Source organism: Micropterus salmoides, unplaced genomic scaffold (genome assembly GCF_014851395.1).
Source record: "Micropterus salmoides isolate LMB-PRFRI ecotype aquatic unplaced genomic scaffold, ASM1485139v1 Ms_hic_scaffold_1, whole genome shotgun sequence".
Lineage (NCBI taxonomy): Eukaryota > Metazoa > Chordata > Actinopteri > Centrarchiformes > Centrarchidae > Micropterus > Micropterus salmoides.
The window spans coordinates 7,206,695-7,223,264 of record NW_024040040.1 but is presented as its reverse complement, the minus strand read 5'-3'; the positions used below and the strand labels follow the sequence as shown (position 1 = coordinate 7,223,264).

The 16,570-nt window shown below is 40.4% G+C and overlaps 1 protein-coding gene across 6 annotated transcripts in view; it reads left to right on the top strand.

Moving 5' to 3' along the window:
• Nucleotides 1-16,570, top strand: part of LOC119900707 (diacylglycerol kinase zeta-like) — a 110,390-nt gene that overhangs the window by 73,874 nt on the left and 19,946 nt on the right. For 5 of the 6 annotated variants that reach the window (XM_038715941.1, XM_038715932.1, XM_038715903.1 and 2 more), the window contains 3 exons: nt 2,509-2,549; nt 3,623-3,765; nt 15,469-15,555. In XM_038715941.1, coding sequence (XP_038571869.1) covers nt 2,509-2,549; nt 3,623-3,765; nt 15,469-15,555 — 271 coding nt within the window. The remainder of the gene's footprint in view (nt 1-2,508; nt 2,550-3,622; nt 3,766-15,468; nt 15,556-16,570) is intronic. The other variant, XM_038715923.1, reaches the window with a different exon arrangement.

The window sequence follows — 16,570 nt, the reverse complement described above, 5'->3', positions numbered from 1 at the left end:
TTTCTTTTTAAACACTTGGACTTGAAATCCACGCTGACTCTAATATAGCATTTTTAAATGTCATTCATCCGTTATGTGAAAGTTCACCAAGCAAGTTCTATTAAAACTGGCTCCATGACTTTTATACAACTCTGAACACCCATGAGGATAATTATGACTGCATTGAAATGAATCCACAGAATTACAATGTAACACAAATCACAATGTACACTATATAATTACTCTGTAAACACTTCCTCCTAGTCCTAGTGATACTTAGCCCTGCAGAGTACACATGCTGGGTCCCTGCAAGCATCAGTGACACCTGTGACGCAATATTTAGATTGTCTCAAAAATGAGCCATTCATGAGTTTCACAGCAGAGAAACCTCCCTAAATATTTTTTTTAGAACATTTTAAAAGATTTGACCCACCATTTATAAAATCATTTGCACATTAATTGAAGTGGTAATAAAGTGTCTAGAGCAACTGTGAAGCATAAAGACTACCATGCAAAAAGGCTTCTGCGCTGGTACTCCCTCAAAATAACACAAAGAATAGTTCCATCAGATCCTGTTTTTTTTTCATTGGGGGAAATGTCATGAATATTAATCTCATATAACGGCAGAAAGCCAAAAATATCACAGGGAAAAACCAAGCATCTTACACAATGTTATACAGGCATTCACACACACACAACACATACACACCTCTGCTTCTGTTGAGTCCTGGTGGAATTTAGCAGAGAACTGGAGTCAAACAAATATAGCTAACTGAAAGAGAGGGGGAAGTGTTTGAAGAGGTGTAGTAAGCAGGTGATCAGTCATACTGTAATCCTAAAGTAATCCTAAATATACATGTTTTATTTTAAAGTGACACCCAAACACCCACGGTATGTGACCCTATAATTCAACATAGGGGTGGTGATGGTGCAGTGGATTGGTGTGAGAGACCCGGGTTCAATCCTCCACTGTGACACATCTACCAATGTGTCCCTGAGCAAGACACTTAACCCCTAGTTGCTCCAGAGGCGTGCGACCTCTGACATATATAGCAATTGTAAGTCGCTTTGGGTAAAAGCGTCAGCTAAACAAATAAATGTAAATAAATCTGGTAATAATAAAAAGATAATTTCTCTTCCTGAGCTAGTTTTTAGCGTCTGAGGATCTGTCCTGATCTAACATAGATGTTTCTACATAAAACAGCTGCACAATACATACTTAGTTGAAAGCAAGATGGGGATTATCAGTTTTTTTTTTCCTGCAGGTTGGGTATTCTCATTACATACTTTCCAGATTCCAGATTGAGTAATAAAACAGAGAAAATGTTTATTTTTAGAACGCCGTCTCGGCTACGAGCGCACTGGTTGTATAGAAATACCATGTGCTCACAGTGAGCTACCTGCTTACTGTCTTTCTGAAAGGCGTCCATCAGTGAAGGTTGTCTTGAAATCGGGATCTTCTATCACCTTTTTGTACTAGCTCCTAATCACCTGTGATATGTCTAAACAAAGATTACCTCTGGAGAAGACAGTCATGCTTTATATCACACTGGGTGATATTTTGATTATAATGCAAGACTTGTAATTAAATTTTGATCATCCCCTCACTTATTGAAGAAGCTGTAGTTGCTGTGTAACTGTCAAATGAATGAAAAATAATTTGAAGGAAAATCAATATTTTAAATAAGCAGGTATGGACATTTTGATATTGATCCACCATAATAAATGTTAATTAAAGAGCAAAAGTAGTTGTTGAATTGTTTGTGTTTGGAAGCATCTTTCCGTGCTGGAAAGGTTTTGATTTCTAGAACTTCACAAAATGTGCACCCTTCACTCGCAGCATACTGAGGCCTTAAGGTTTTAATCTCTGTCTCTGTATTTCTATTGTATTTTGGTTTTGTATTTATTTGGCAGGGACATTGCTTAAGCAACTTTAGAACTACCGTAAAACTTTAATTAAAAGCCTAGTCCCAATTTGACAATTAAAATAAACAATTTGATTGTAGCCTATTTCCCATCTGAGCATGGGTATTGTGGGAAAGGAATTAAAGGCCTGTCCTAAAGAGATGCCTGTCATAAATAGGTGATTATTATCAAATAAATTGAAGTTTTCCGGTATTTATCCAAGATGACTCATTTTCATCTTGAGCAAATGCAGAACACTGCTAGAAAACACACATTTAAACCACACTGATCACCAATTCAGTCCTCACAAATTGTTTGTTCTCTGCTTTATTCTGGTGTAAACACCATTAAGGTATTTTATTGTGTAACAGACAGAGAACTGACTGAATGTGCTTTTTCACAGTGTGATGATACTGCATTGTCTTGTTAGACTGCAGGTTGTCACAAATACTTGATTCTCAGTATAATTGCCGCAGCCGTGGGAGCCCACCTGTGCACAATTTAACAAATTTTTTTGAACTTTTGGTGACTGATAAACAATCGGCAGAATTTAAAGACTAGGTTTTCTTTCACCACAGATAATATTTGATTGGTTTAACACTGTGTTTCTGTTTGTCTCCTCAGCCACAACAGCAGATCGTTTCTACAGGATAGACAGAGCACAGGTATGTCTATCTCGCCTGACTCGACTTCACTGGGTATAATTTGTCAAACACAGCGGTTCCCAAACTTTTTAGGCAACACATTCCCTATATGGCTATATATATATTTGTTGGAATCGCTGGGCTAACGCATAATGAATGTAATTATAATTATACATTTAATAATGCGAAGGGGCCTGACATGAATACTTTACAAAAACAAAACAGAAAAATACGATTTTCGACCTTGGGTTTTAGTGTAAAGAAGAGTCCAAGTTTTTCCTGTGGTGGGGTCTGATTCTCTCCTGGTGACTTGGCTCGTCTCGACTCATGTAAACGCAGCAGCAGTGGGAGCAGATGTCCAGTGTTTCATCAGGGTGAACAGAATTTGGTTTTTATGCCAGCTTAATTATTCCCACTGTGGGGGTAGTGAAGGCGTACTTGGCATCGCTCTGACAAGTGGTTCACACACCATAGGTACATATGCTTCTACTACTGCAACTGTCTACTGTGCTAATATATTCAGCTCCTTCCTAGTTCAGAGTCAGAGTTCAGAGATTCACTGTTTCTACAGTTCGTCTCAGAGCCTATGGTTACACATTCATGTTTTATTGCAATCACTACAAATCACGTTTGCCTTACAGCTCTGAGAGCCACTTTCAAAGCATGTTACAGTTTTAGGTTTTCTCTGTCAAGCAATTGTCTGCAGTGTTGCAAATCAATGAGCCGCTTCAGTCAGTGTGACTGGTCAGCCATTTAATTTGCTTTATTTTCCCAAAAAATGTTCATGAAATTACAATATTACTATATAAAATGACAAATACCGTGAAACAGTGTATCAAAGTATTTTGCTGTTAATGTAGCAATTAAACAAAATAAAGATAAATATGTAAGACAAACATATACAGTATGTAGGAGCCACAAATGTCAATTTTTACATATTCATGTCGACAGTTGGCCTCAATAATTTAATTACAGCTCTGCTACAGTTTAGCAAAGGATTTCATTTAGAGTAATACGCAATAACAAACTTGAAATCAATAGTGTTTTAGGGATTTATGTTGAGTACTAACTGTTTGATGAAACTCTTTAATCAGGAACATCTCAACTACGTATCAGAAATCTCCCAGGAAGAGATCTTCATCCTGGACCCTGAACTGGTTATTATGACGACAGTAGGCACCTCCTCCTCAGACATGCCTGACCTGGTTAACCCTGCATCCAGCCTGGAAGACAGCAGGTAGGTCAATCACCACCACACACACAACCCTAACCTCACTAACCAGAGCCATTATTTTAGGACTGTTGCAGCAAAAGCTGTAGAAGGGGACAAAACATGTACCATCATCTAACTCACTGTCTAGCTGTTATCAAGGACCGCTTTGACTTTACAGAGAAAATTGGTCCATCTCTTCTCTACAGAGGTAGATAACCTAATGTATACACTGATAGAAAATTTCATATCTCTACAGTGCTTCTGATATACCTGCAGGAAAGTAGGCCCAGTGCTGAAATATTGAAACTTATCGAAACCAGCCTCCAAAAAATATTGAACTAAATAATAAACACCTCCTACAGATAAAAGGTAGCGGCATTTGAAAACATATTATGCTAACATTTGCAAATGTAACTAGCATAAGGCAGAAAAGGAAGAGACAGTAAGAAAAATGGCCACCCAACTACTCCAAAAATAGCTTGATGACATTTGGGAAAATGGGGAACATCACAGAAGAGCGTTTACTGCAGCGGGGGTTCATTCAGCCAAAGCCTCTGGCAAGAAAAAGAGCACGGCAGAGCAGCATGCAGTACACTTACCATTTGCCTACCTACCAAGTCCAAAGTCCAGCCCCAGTACCACCTCACTTTCATTCATGTATTGCATTGTGGGACAACAGCCTCTCTCAATATATATATATATAATTAAAATCAAGATTATGCTTGAATGCAATCATAAATTAAAAATGATTTGCATGCCAAGAATAAAGCTAAATTTAATGCGTTAAAAGCAAGTGTTTGCCAATTTACATTTTTTTTTGCGAAGAGGACTAACTGATATCAAATTTGATAATTCTGCAGATTTATTTGAGTACACTGCTTCTTATCAAAACAGGAATAGGAACATGAAGTTCAGAAGAATAACCTGCTTGTGGGCGTTGGGAGTGGGGGCCACTGTACGAGGAAGTTGGTCCATGCCCATTAGGAGAGAGAAGAGGCATACTGGGGGTAGTAAAAGTGGGGCAAGGACCCTGTCTCTCCTGGACATCTTGTCTCCTGTCTGCACTGATGCCAGGCAGATTTGCTCGGTGTTGATTTGAAGGGTGGTGATTGGACATGCGGCAGCTCAGCTTAGCGGCATCCATTAACATCACATCCATTCCCTTTATCTCTGATCTCAGCTTGTTAGAGATGCCCCGAAGAAGGGAGGTGGGGCGAGACTGATGAGGCAAACTTTTGGTGACCTTGCTTTATCAGTCTCATCCGCCCAGCAGGAGAGAAATGTTCTTTATTTCTGTCGTCTTTGTTATCAGCAGGGTTGGTGTTACAGAATGTGCTTGGCTAGGGTGGAGGCAGACCATGTGATTGGGTGAATGAAATGCAATTTATATTAAATTTTATATATAAATAGCACCATATCTAACAGAAGTTATCTCAGAGCACTTTTCATACAGAGCAGGCCGTTCCCTTCATAATATTATTACAGAGACCCAACATTTCCCACTGATTGGGGGTTTATATAACTTTAGCACAGATCAGTGGTTTACTACTTCAGCCAATAACCCACTCTATGCACAGTTAAATCATACAACAATCAGCAAGCAAGTGATGCAGGTGTGTGTGTGTGAGAGAGTAGAGGGGGGGACAAGGAAGAAGATGGAGGATGTGACCATGTTAGGTGGCTTGTCACGCAATGATCCAAAATGGCGGGCAGGCCCACGAGGCTTAAACCAAGGGATAGGAAAAGAGGAAGAAAATGGCACACAAAGCAAGGTTCAGCAATCGGGTTACTGGACTTTGGTCTGATAAAACACAGTTATTGGCTCCAGAGGCAGTATCAGAAAAAACACAAGTAAAGGCCCAGCAGCGTGGGAGCGACAACAATGAAACATGCCAAGCACAGGAGCAAAGAAGACGCGGCGGCAAGTTATTTCCCACGGCAAAGCAAAAATCACGACCATGAAGCTCAGGTTACAATAACACACAGTTATAAAGCTATCTCTGCCCAGACACGAGCCTCTTATTTGAGATTTCGTAAAGGAAACGCTGGAATCGTATCTTCTTTCTGCAGGTATGAGATTGTTAGGTGTGTAACAATCTTCTTTGGGGTCCAAAAATGTGTTCAGCAAAAGCAGGAGTAAAAGAGAGAAAAAGGAAACGAAAGAAACAGCCTGTCCAGCGAGTTAAGACTCTCACCTAGGGAAATTAAAGTCCAGCATTGACTAAAGTTACTACACCTCTGCGTTGGGGGTACCTGCGGTTCTGTGGGGCTCCTCTAGTAGGATTTCGATTCAACTTACTTCTCACATTCAGGTGCAAGTTAACGGACCAGAAGGGGTTTTTGCGCTCTTTTGCGAGAGGAGAGGGATGAGAAAGCACACAACTACGGGAGAGGGAAGATGTTGAGTTAGTAATATGTAACAATAGCATAAGAATGTTTACAGATGAGAGGGAGCAGAGGAGAGAGGAGCTCAGTGTAAAGGTGTCGCACAAAATTCTGGCCGTGTACATGTACACACTACGTCTCTAGATTAATGTCTCTCATGAATCTTTTGAAACATTTAACAATGTAATAGTAATAATAGTTGGAGGAGAGTTAAAAATGTTTTGTAGTGAAAAAGTAGCTGCCTGCTCTCATTGGCTGGATGTGGATGTCGAGTCGGCCCATGGCTCCAGATTTTTAGCATGCTAGATATCTGGTTGGCATTGGTGAGCCTCTTTGATGCGTCGTTGAGTACTTCACACGTAACGATTGGTAAGCACCGATCAATTCTCGATTTATCCAGCTCCAGCTCACTGACTTGCAAATCGGGCTTATGTCTTTCATTTTTGAAAGAAGATATTTTTGATCAATCTTGTTTTTATAAAGAAAATAATTATAGCTGACCAGTTTGCACCACTAACACAGGTAAGCTGATATATATATATATTTTAAGGGAACTTGTCTTGTTTCAATAGGGCAAAAATTAAACTGCAGCCTACCGGTAGGCCAATTTCTAACATAATTTAACCATCTAAATGTGAAAAATAGAACCATAGGTTAGATTTTAATTAGAGTCTGCCTCATTGATCACTATGATCTTAAAATTGGAATTATTCTCCTTAGTTCTTGGTTTTCTTGGCCTACTTGTAACCCTCTGAAAATGATGGATCATCTGGCGTGAACATTATCTTTTGAAGGCCGCTGCGGGCTCAGTGGTGTAAATCTTGATATTGCAATGACTCTGTTCCAGACATGTCATGCTAGCTTACAGGCAAAGGAGCTAAACATTGAGACACTGGTCTCATGCATTAGTTAGCATTAGTGTTGTTGACTGTGTATTGTTGGGGTTGCTTTGACATATAGTATGTTGTTCAAGTTAATAATAATCTGAAATTGTTGTAATTTTTGGCCATTCAAACCAGAATTTAATGTGTTGTTATTGTATTGACAGAACGTTTCTCAGCACCCCCAACTGTGACTGACTTCCAGCGTCCCTCCCTGCGCGTGTTAAGCAGTGTACGTGGGTTGTGAACCCGCCTGTGCATGTGTAACAACTAGGTCAATAATAATCTTTTTTAAAGAGCAGGAAAATACTTTGGCATTGACTTTACACCAAGTTTTGTTGGTCAATGCTTTCTGCTGCCTCAAGATAGCAACGCGTCTCATTTTAAGACCAACACTTCCAATGGGGGCGCATAGATGGGTGCAAGTACATTTGTTTCTTACACAACGTGAGCGCTCAGTCGGAAACTAGCAATGACAATTGCGCTGCGCTCTGCTTAATAAAAGGTGGAAGCTAGGGCCCTGAGTCTCGCCTGTCAGGTGGCGGCTGTGTTATGTAATGGAGGAATGTTTTACTTAACACATAAAATAGAGATGCAGAAGCAAAACATTGTCTTTCAGTAAAGAAAGCGTTTGTCAATATGCATTATAACATACTTATATGGCTGGTTCTGTGGGAAGAGCTCAGCTCATTCTGATTGGTTGAGCAAGCACATGTTCATTTCGCTGCTTCACAGTTTGAGTTGTCAAGGCTATAGAGCCTGTTAGAGGGCAAAGCCTGCCTGAAGTAGAACTGCATAATTCTGAAGCGCGTGCGTGTACATGTGTTTGGGTGTGTGCATTAGTGCGTGTGTGTGGGTGTATAAATACATGCATAATATTTTCTATCTGTATTTTTCCACAGGTTCTTTCGCTTCTGAGAAACAGCCAAGTGTTACTATAATATCAGCAATGGCTGTGTGTGTGTGTGTTCTCGGTATGTGTGTCTGTGGATAACAGTTTTTTTCTGCTTGCCTTGCCTCCATTTGAAATCCTTTTAACCATATTTACACACACACACTCACCCAGATTAAATTCTCACCTACAGGAACCTGTTAGAGCAGCTGTCTGTTGATGCTGTTTAAACGCTCGCTCTCTTCAGGCAGACTGAAGAGAAAACAGATGCAGTGAGAGAGGAGAGGATGAAGAGTTTCTCATTTTTCTCTGTTCACTGATTTTTAGGATACGTCTGGTGTTATTCTATTATTATTATTATTATTATTCTATTATTCTTATTCTACTCTCTTTTTTCTTATTGTCAGTAAATCCCATCAAAACACCCAAACCAACAATATGCGACACACACAGCTGTGCCGTTGTGCTTGATCCATGTAGTTGTAGTTGGCAAAGGAGTGCCAATTAACATTCAAATGGGCTTGTTCTGAAACAATATTTTACCTTTCGCTCTGTTGCACTTTATTTTAAATAGATTGTTCTAAAACTGTTGTGTAGGCCTACCTAATATAACGAGAGAGATGGCCCCTGTGGACTGAAGCGGTAGTGTTTCCACCGCCTCAAGTCGTAAAGATCTTGATCTGGAGAGCATTTGTTTTGGAAGCAAGTAAAATGCATAGCGATGTCTAATTGTGGTTGTGTAAGATGAACTGTAATGACAATGGTAAAACAAAGTAAATTTTTTTGGGAAAGTTATCAACATGTCATGTCTTCTTAATAATAAGCCAACACCAAGATATAGGTCTGTAACAAGGCCAATATAAAATGTTGTATTATAAGTCACTTGTCAAAGGGAGGTTACTATCGAGGAGAAATGGACTTGGTAGAAGATATTTGAAGATATTTCACCTCTCAATTTTTTAATTTTCTCTTTGGTGATCCTGCCCCAGTATTTGCCAAAACCACAAAATATAACTTCAAAAATAAAATTCTCTTGCTTTCAAATGATCTAATGAGAAAAGCTGGATGGAAGAAACAGTTTTCAACAAACCCTTCATAATATCTATTAAAAAGGTTTCACACTCGCTTGAGGTGTTTTTAAACTTTTTTTTAGCCATTGGAATTGCATTGTTGAATAAGTAATGATGTAACTAATATTACATGACAGACCAGCTGTTCTTGCAAAACACTGCAAAACAATTCTAAACAGGGTTTAAACATAAGCCTGCTGAATTTAAGCAGAAATATCTGTAAGTGATCTCCAGCATTTTCCCCAGAGCTGTCAAAAGCATTGCTGCATCCGTTGGAGCAACTCTCTGCTATGAATAAAGAGACCTGTTATTGGCACCCCTCTGTCATCATCTTGCTACGGAAAGCAAGAAATATGGTCTCACATGAGCTGAAACAAAATAACGCACCCAATAGCCCTTTTTTCCAGACAATATGTTCAAGTACAGTTTATTTACCTCTATCCCTGTATATTCCAAAAGTCCAGAAGACGGTCTGAAAGCTCTACCACTCCGCTCTGCACCTGCAGCTACTCACTGCCATAAAGTGGCATTAAGTGTTATATAATATATAGAAAATTTTGATTCATAGCCTTACTACTGTGCATTTTTTTTTTACAATTTTTACAACTATAGTCACTTAGGAATTCAATACTTAGCTAAAGATACTGAGTTAGTACATCACTGATTGAATAACTAACCAAAGAACTGACCACTTAAATGTATTATTATTATTATTATTGTATTATAACTGCCTATTTGACTGAAATAAATTTAGCTACAGATTGAAAAACTCTAGGCTGTATTTTTGTGCAGGTGCATTTAAGATAATGAAATGCAATTTTGTGTGAATTGGTGCTTCCTTTTTACCAGCTCAGATCACAAACTATTTCATGTTGATTATCAGAGTGATGCTCTTGCTCTTTTCACTGTACAATTATAATGGTAAAAGTATCACAACTCATAAAAGCTGTGACAGGACATATACAGTACCACTCACATGCTAATTGATGGCATTTATGAGCATGCCTTGATTACACAGACACAAACAATGCCAAAAGGCTCTAAATAAAGGGAATAAAGCAAAAAATGACTGACTTTTCAAAGAGATATAATTCTCAAACATTGATTATGGAGTTTTAGCACATCACTGCAAGATGCAAATGCTTTTCTTTTTTTACATGACAAGAAAAGGGAACCAAAAATCATCACACTGGGAAATAATGTATTGTGCAAACATTTTAGGCAGGTGTGGAGAAGTGCTGTAAAATAAGAATGCTTTCAAAAATAGACGTGTTAATAGATTATATTTATCAAATAATAAAATACAAAGTGAGTGAACAGAAGAAAAATCAATATTTGGTGTGACCACCCTTTGCCTTCAAAACAGCATCAATTCTTCTAGGTACACTTGCACAAAGTCTGGGATTATTTTAGTGATATCGCCAGATGTATGATTAAACAATTATACCAAACAGATGCTAATGATCACCAATTTAATATGTAGGTTGAAACACAATGACTTAACTGAAACAGAAACAGCTCTGTAGGAGGAATACAACTGGGTGGGGAACAGCCAAACTCAGCTAACAAGGTGAGGTTGCTGACGACAGTTTACTGTCAAAGTCATACACCATGGCAAGATTGAGCACAGCAACAAGACACAACGTGGCTATACTGCATCAGCAAGGTCTCTCAGAGGCAGACATTTCAAGGCAGGCAAGGGTTCCCAGATGTGCTGTCCAAGCTCTTTTTGAAGAAGTACAAAGAAACAGGCAACGCTGAGGACCGTAGACGCAGTGGTTGGCCAAAGAAACTGTCCTGCGGCTGAGGACAGACACTCGCAGCTCAACTCGCCTCGACTCGACTCTACTCGACTTGTTTTGGCCGTGCTCTGTTTTCCATTGCACATAGTACATGGGGTGGTGATGGCGCATAGATAAGATGCTTGCCATTGGTGTGGGAGACCTGGGTTTGATTCCCACTGTGAGACATCCACCATTGTGTCCCTGAGCAAGATTAACCCCAAGTTGCTTCAGAGGCGTGCGACCTCTGACATGTATAGCAATTGTAAGTCGCTTCACGATGAACTGTGGACACATAAGGTGTTTATAGTCCAGCTGGCGTTGATTGAAGAGTCCTGACTGGTAGGTTCGGTCGGATCACAGTCACACTAATAACAGACGCCAGCGAACAGCAACCAGGAAGTAGGTGATCTCAGCTCCAGAGGAACCAATCCTCGACAGGGAATCAAACAGCTAGGTTTGCATGTCAGAATCATAGGAACACAACAATTAATATACACTAAGGCAGCCAGCGGCGGCCGTAACAATACGAAAACTGTGAAATATAAAACTTTCTGTTGCTGGCCTCTGTCTGGCGCGCGCAATGATGATGCAGTGAATAGTGACTATTCTCTCTCACCAATCCGCCTCAGCTCGCTTGGAACCTCGACGGAGGTGATACGAAAAAAAGTACCTGGAAGCAGGTACAGGTACAACTTTTCCACAATGGAAAACCAAACAAAGGCGAGTCGAGGCGAGTCGAGCTGGTACTATGCGGTGGAAAAGGGGCTTTACTTCCCTTCGTATTCAGAAGTGCCATCAGCTCAGAGCTGCAGAAAACAGTGGGAGCCTGGGACCCATCTACTGTCCGTAGAAGTCTAGTCAGAAGTAGCCATCATGGAAGACTTGCTACGGATTAGCCAAACCTCCGACATGGAAAGATGTCTAAGCAACTCAACTATGCACAAAAACACAGGGACCGGGTGCAGAAAAATGGCGGCAGCAGGTGCTCTGGACTGATGAGTCAATTTGAAATATTTGGCTGCAGCACAAGGCAGTTTGTTGAACTGTTTACTCACTTTGCATTTTGTTAATTGATGAATAAAATTAACGTGTCTATTTTTGAAGACATTCTAACTTTACTGCATTTCTGCCACACGTGCAACTTTCCAAATACTTTGCACAGTACTCTATTTTACTTACTTATTAAAATGCTCTTTACACTGATATTCCATCAGGTGTTTCCTTTGAAGTACTTGGACCCCTCGTCCTCTCTGGTTGTTTTATTCAATCTTTATGTTATTGGCAAAAAGAACAATTGAAAAATCAGATTGAGTAATTTGTCATCACCTTTTTAAATGAGCCCGAGATATGTTTTCTTATATTATGGTAGCTCATAAACAACTGTACATCGGTACATCCCTGATAAAGACCCTGATAAATCTGTAGCTGCATATCCCCAGACATATGTCATTTTGTGATTCTGATGATCTTAAATAGACTAATCTTGTATGCCTGTAAACATGAATGTGTTTACTTCAGTTTACAAAAACATTGACAACAGAAAGCAATGTCATGTTATTACATTAAGTGCTTTAAACATGTCTCTGTGGTCCTGATCACATAATGTAATGTGTTTACTCATTAGCCTCAGTGCTCTTTTGTACCATTTTAGTAATGAATACTAATTAATAGTATAAGTGGGGATGCTTCACTGACAGCATCACTGAAGTTAATTGACCCTTGACAACAGATATGAGTGTATGAGCCCGGAACTGTGTTTAATCTCTCAAGTCATCCGAGTTTCATTGTCTGACGTGTCGTAAAAATTAACACATCTATTATCATCTATTGAAACAGCAGCGCAGACACTGTGACAGTGTGGTCAAATAAACACTTAAAGGATCATAATATTTCTGCTGGCATTTGAGCTGCTGTTTAAAATCTGAACATAAATATAAAGATAAGAATACAGAATAGAAAGAGGGAGTAAATGAAGTGCGAATAAATAAAGTAACAGGTACAAAATGAGAATTGTCAGAGCAACGCTACCTGCTGATCCTAACAGCACTTCCCTTTGGCTATGTGTGTGTGTGTGTGTGTGTGTGTGCACGTGTGTGTGTGTGTGTGTGCATGTGTTGGCGGGCTGATTTGCAATGCTGAGTGCACTGAGTGGGAGGATGAGGAGGAGAGATGAGACCGAGAGGCAGGGGCAGAGTGAGGGAGAGATGGTTTTAGGAGAAAGATAGTCAGAAAAACAGTGGATGGAGAGAGAACTGGAATACATGTCAGAGCACTCAAGAGTCACACCAATCTACTGTACTTAGACGCGCACACACACTCGCGCAAACAGTGTAGCAGTTTTCCCACGCAGGGCCAGAGGTGAGCGTTATTCCTCCCACTGTAATTACCTCTTTCTCTTCTGCGTCTCTCTATCCCTCTGTCTCTCTGACAAACACACTGAAAGACACCTACACACAAAACATTTTGTTTTTTCAAATGATTTCTGAGCTGATAGCTTCACATACTGTCTGTTTACCCTTCAGCGTCACATGAAAATCTGTTAAGGCAGACACATTCACACTCCGGAGGTCAGGGAGATGTTATGAAATATATCAGGAAAGACATTTTGACACATGAATATGGCAAAGATTTATTTCCAATATATTTTGATTGTATTATAGAGCTTATATTTAGTTAATTGACTGTTGACAACACAAACAGAGAGGAAACAACCTTAACAAGCGGAGAAAACTGAACTTAACAAAATGTTTGACTTTATCGTGGATTTATACTTTACTTTAGGGTGATGGTGAGTCTCATTTGTCAATGTGGAAAGTTTAAACAGTTCCTCTGCAACTGATCAAACTCAGTCTGCTGATGAAGCAGGTGCTACAGTCAAAAGCTCCAGAACAAGAGTGTATGTGGCTCTTGAGTCGAGACTGACTTGTCAACAACAAAATAGGGCAACTGGACTTGATTGAAGATTCTCGAAGACGTCCTCATCCGAGAGGCTTCTTCAGTTCTGACCATAGACCGTATAAAAGAAGTACACGTAGTCATCGTGACGTCACCCGTTGGTTTGTGGACTGCTGTTTTGAAGCCTTGAGTTTGGCCGATTGGGCGCCACCATGTTGATTTTTTGCAGCCAGGAGGTGCCCGGAAGTGACCATATTTGGACAAGACGGTGGCGCTAACGGCCATGTGTGGAGCTAGGTGCATCTGTAATTCATGTTAACTGTCATTTTAACAGGGCTTACAATTTTGTTTAGCAAACAACAGTCTTGAACACAAAATGTGCTCACCAGAGAAAGTGAACCAGAGCCAACTCCTAATAAGCTTTTTCAACGGCGCTGGTCGCCATGGTAACGACTTCACAGATGCAATCTCAGATAATCCCGCCCTGAAGCATACTCTGCTTTATGGTCTATATTCCTGTAAATGGGAGCATAATTTACTAAATGAACATCATGTTGTATTGAAGAAGACATGAAACTAGATTTAGACCTCAAACTCATTATGAAGGTGTTTACTGAGGTAATGAATCAGCTGAGAAGAAGCGTCATTGTACCATTTTTTTCTAATGAAGCCGGACTTCTTTTTGCAACCAGAAGAGTCGCCCCCTGCTGGCCGTTCAATAGAATGCAGGTTTAAGGGACTTACGCATTGGATCAGGTCTCAGACTGGAAGCTTTCTGCTTGGTTCTGACTCACTGAACTGAAACTCAGCTATTTAACCTCTGTGGGGGCGTCGCCAAGATAATCGATACTGCTGGTTTGTTAATGCCCCTGGCTTGCTGTTGTAACGACAGTCGTTTGGTCGTTGGAGTCACCCGAGGTCAAGTCTGAACGACCATCGTTGGCATCCTCACCTGAGGCCAAAAGTGAACGTTTGTTTAGTTTCCTGGGAAGAGATGAAGAGACAGCATTGTAAGTGGGGGGGATATGTGGTGTCGCAGACCTCCTCTCCTGTTCAGCGGTTTCTCAACGTGGGTGTAAATGTTGAGAAACCTTCGCTTCGCTTGATCAGGTCTTTTCGTGCTTTACTAGCAGATGAGACATGATCACAGCTTGTGTCTGCTTGGTGTGACTAAAGTAGGCTATACTGTGCACCTGGAAATAACTCAAACAATAAACTCAGTAAAATCTTTCTAGGTGTTCTCCTTTTCTCTGACAGTGCCCAAATCTCACCCACGCTCATTATCTCAGTGTTCAACTCTGTATCTAGCTAGGATTCAAATATACATGATACTTTAATCTAAAGAGTTGTCGCTCAGAGATTTGACATTCAGAGGCAGGCAGGTATCACTAAAGTGGTTTCAAAATACAAAACTAGCTTACAGAAGGTCATTAAGGGTGACTGCAAGTGCATTATGTGAAAATCTGTTGCATTACAAGTTCAGAGTTGGTACTTCCTCTTGATACACCGTATATTCATTTGAATAACCTCACAAGGATGTCAAAATAAGATTCTCTTTTAGGCAAAAATGTTTATTAAAAATGTAACAGTTAGGGAAAGATATTTCTATAGAAGAAAATAGTAAGGTCTTAGAGGAGGAATTGACAAACCACATGGTTCACATCCTCTAAAGAACATCTCCGCTCCATACGTTCCCGGGGCTGTCTGGAGACCTCAGCGAATCTCTGAACTCAGTACAGGAAACATTCAGACCTGGCTGTAAGATGCCTCTGACTGAGCTGAAGTTTGCTCACTGACTTTGTTTCCTCTGTGTTCTGCAGTGATTTTTCCCAGAGGCAGCGAGTGAACAGTGACAGCTCTGCTGCTGACGCGTTAACACACACACCTGTGGCCAGCAAACTCAGCAGGTATACACACGCTCAGTAGTGTGTTCGTCTGTGTGTGTCTGTGTTATCTTAACGTGTTCGAGCTGTTGGTTGTATCTTTTTTTTTTGTTTTTATCAGCATATAAGTGTTTGTGTCTGATGGTTGTATCTAAAACATTTGAATAACTATATTGGTCTGCTAAACACTAAGTGTGAGCCAGTTGTCCTTGTGAAACAAAAACTTGGTAGGTATAATACTGGACCAGAATCTTAAAAACATGGAAAATGGGCCAATAAACTTATATATATATATTTTACTCTGTATAATCTTAACAAGGTGGGCACTGAGGCGTAGCTCCTGGTCATTTGCTCAGTCCAACACAACACTAATGTTTAGCCCTACGTTTACGTCACAGCTTGCCTCTCATTTCCTTCGCAGCACGCTCTCATTCCCTGTCTTCTGCATTACTCCCTCTATCCGTCCCTGTAATATTTAATAATATTTAATTGGTATCCAGTGAGCAAACAAGCGGGCAGATATTGTGGTGGGTGACAATCGCGGTCAAATAACACGAGTAATGATCCGCGCGGTTACAATTTCCCATTAGAAAAGAAGAAGCTGTCAATGTTGCGACTGTCATTTCTGGTAAGTGCGTCGCATCCTTAGTCCATTTGAGACAACACTGTCCTGTTAAAATGTACGCACAACGTAAGTAAGTACACAATATACACTGTAAGTTAGTGTACTAACGGAAGTACCCGAATTGTGACGCAGCTTATGTTCTCTCCTTCAACTCTCCAGACCTGCCATCCTCACGCGTCCACCAGATGTCCTCAGACTTTCCTTCCTTTCCTCATCACCTGACTGCCCCACCCATTCACACACCTGTTCCCACTGCTCGTCAGCTATGCAGTCACCTGAACTCCCCCCTCTATCTCCTCACCTGCATGCCATTCACCATTAATACTGATCTGTTGCCTTTGCCCTATCATGTAGTGTGCACAGCCTGGCTGTCCAGCCCTCTGTTTACCTGTTTGTGTGTCTGTTTTGGACCTT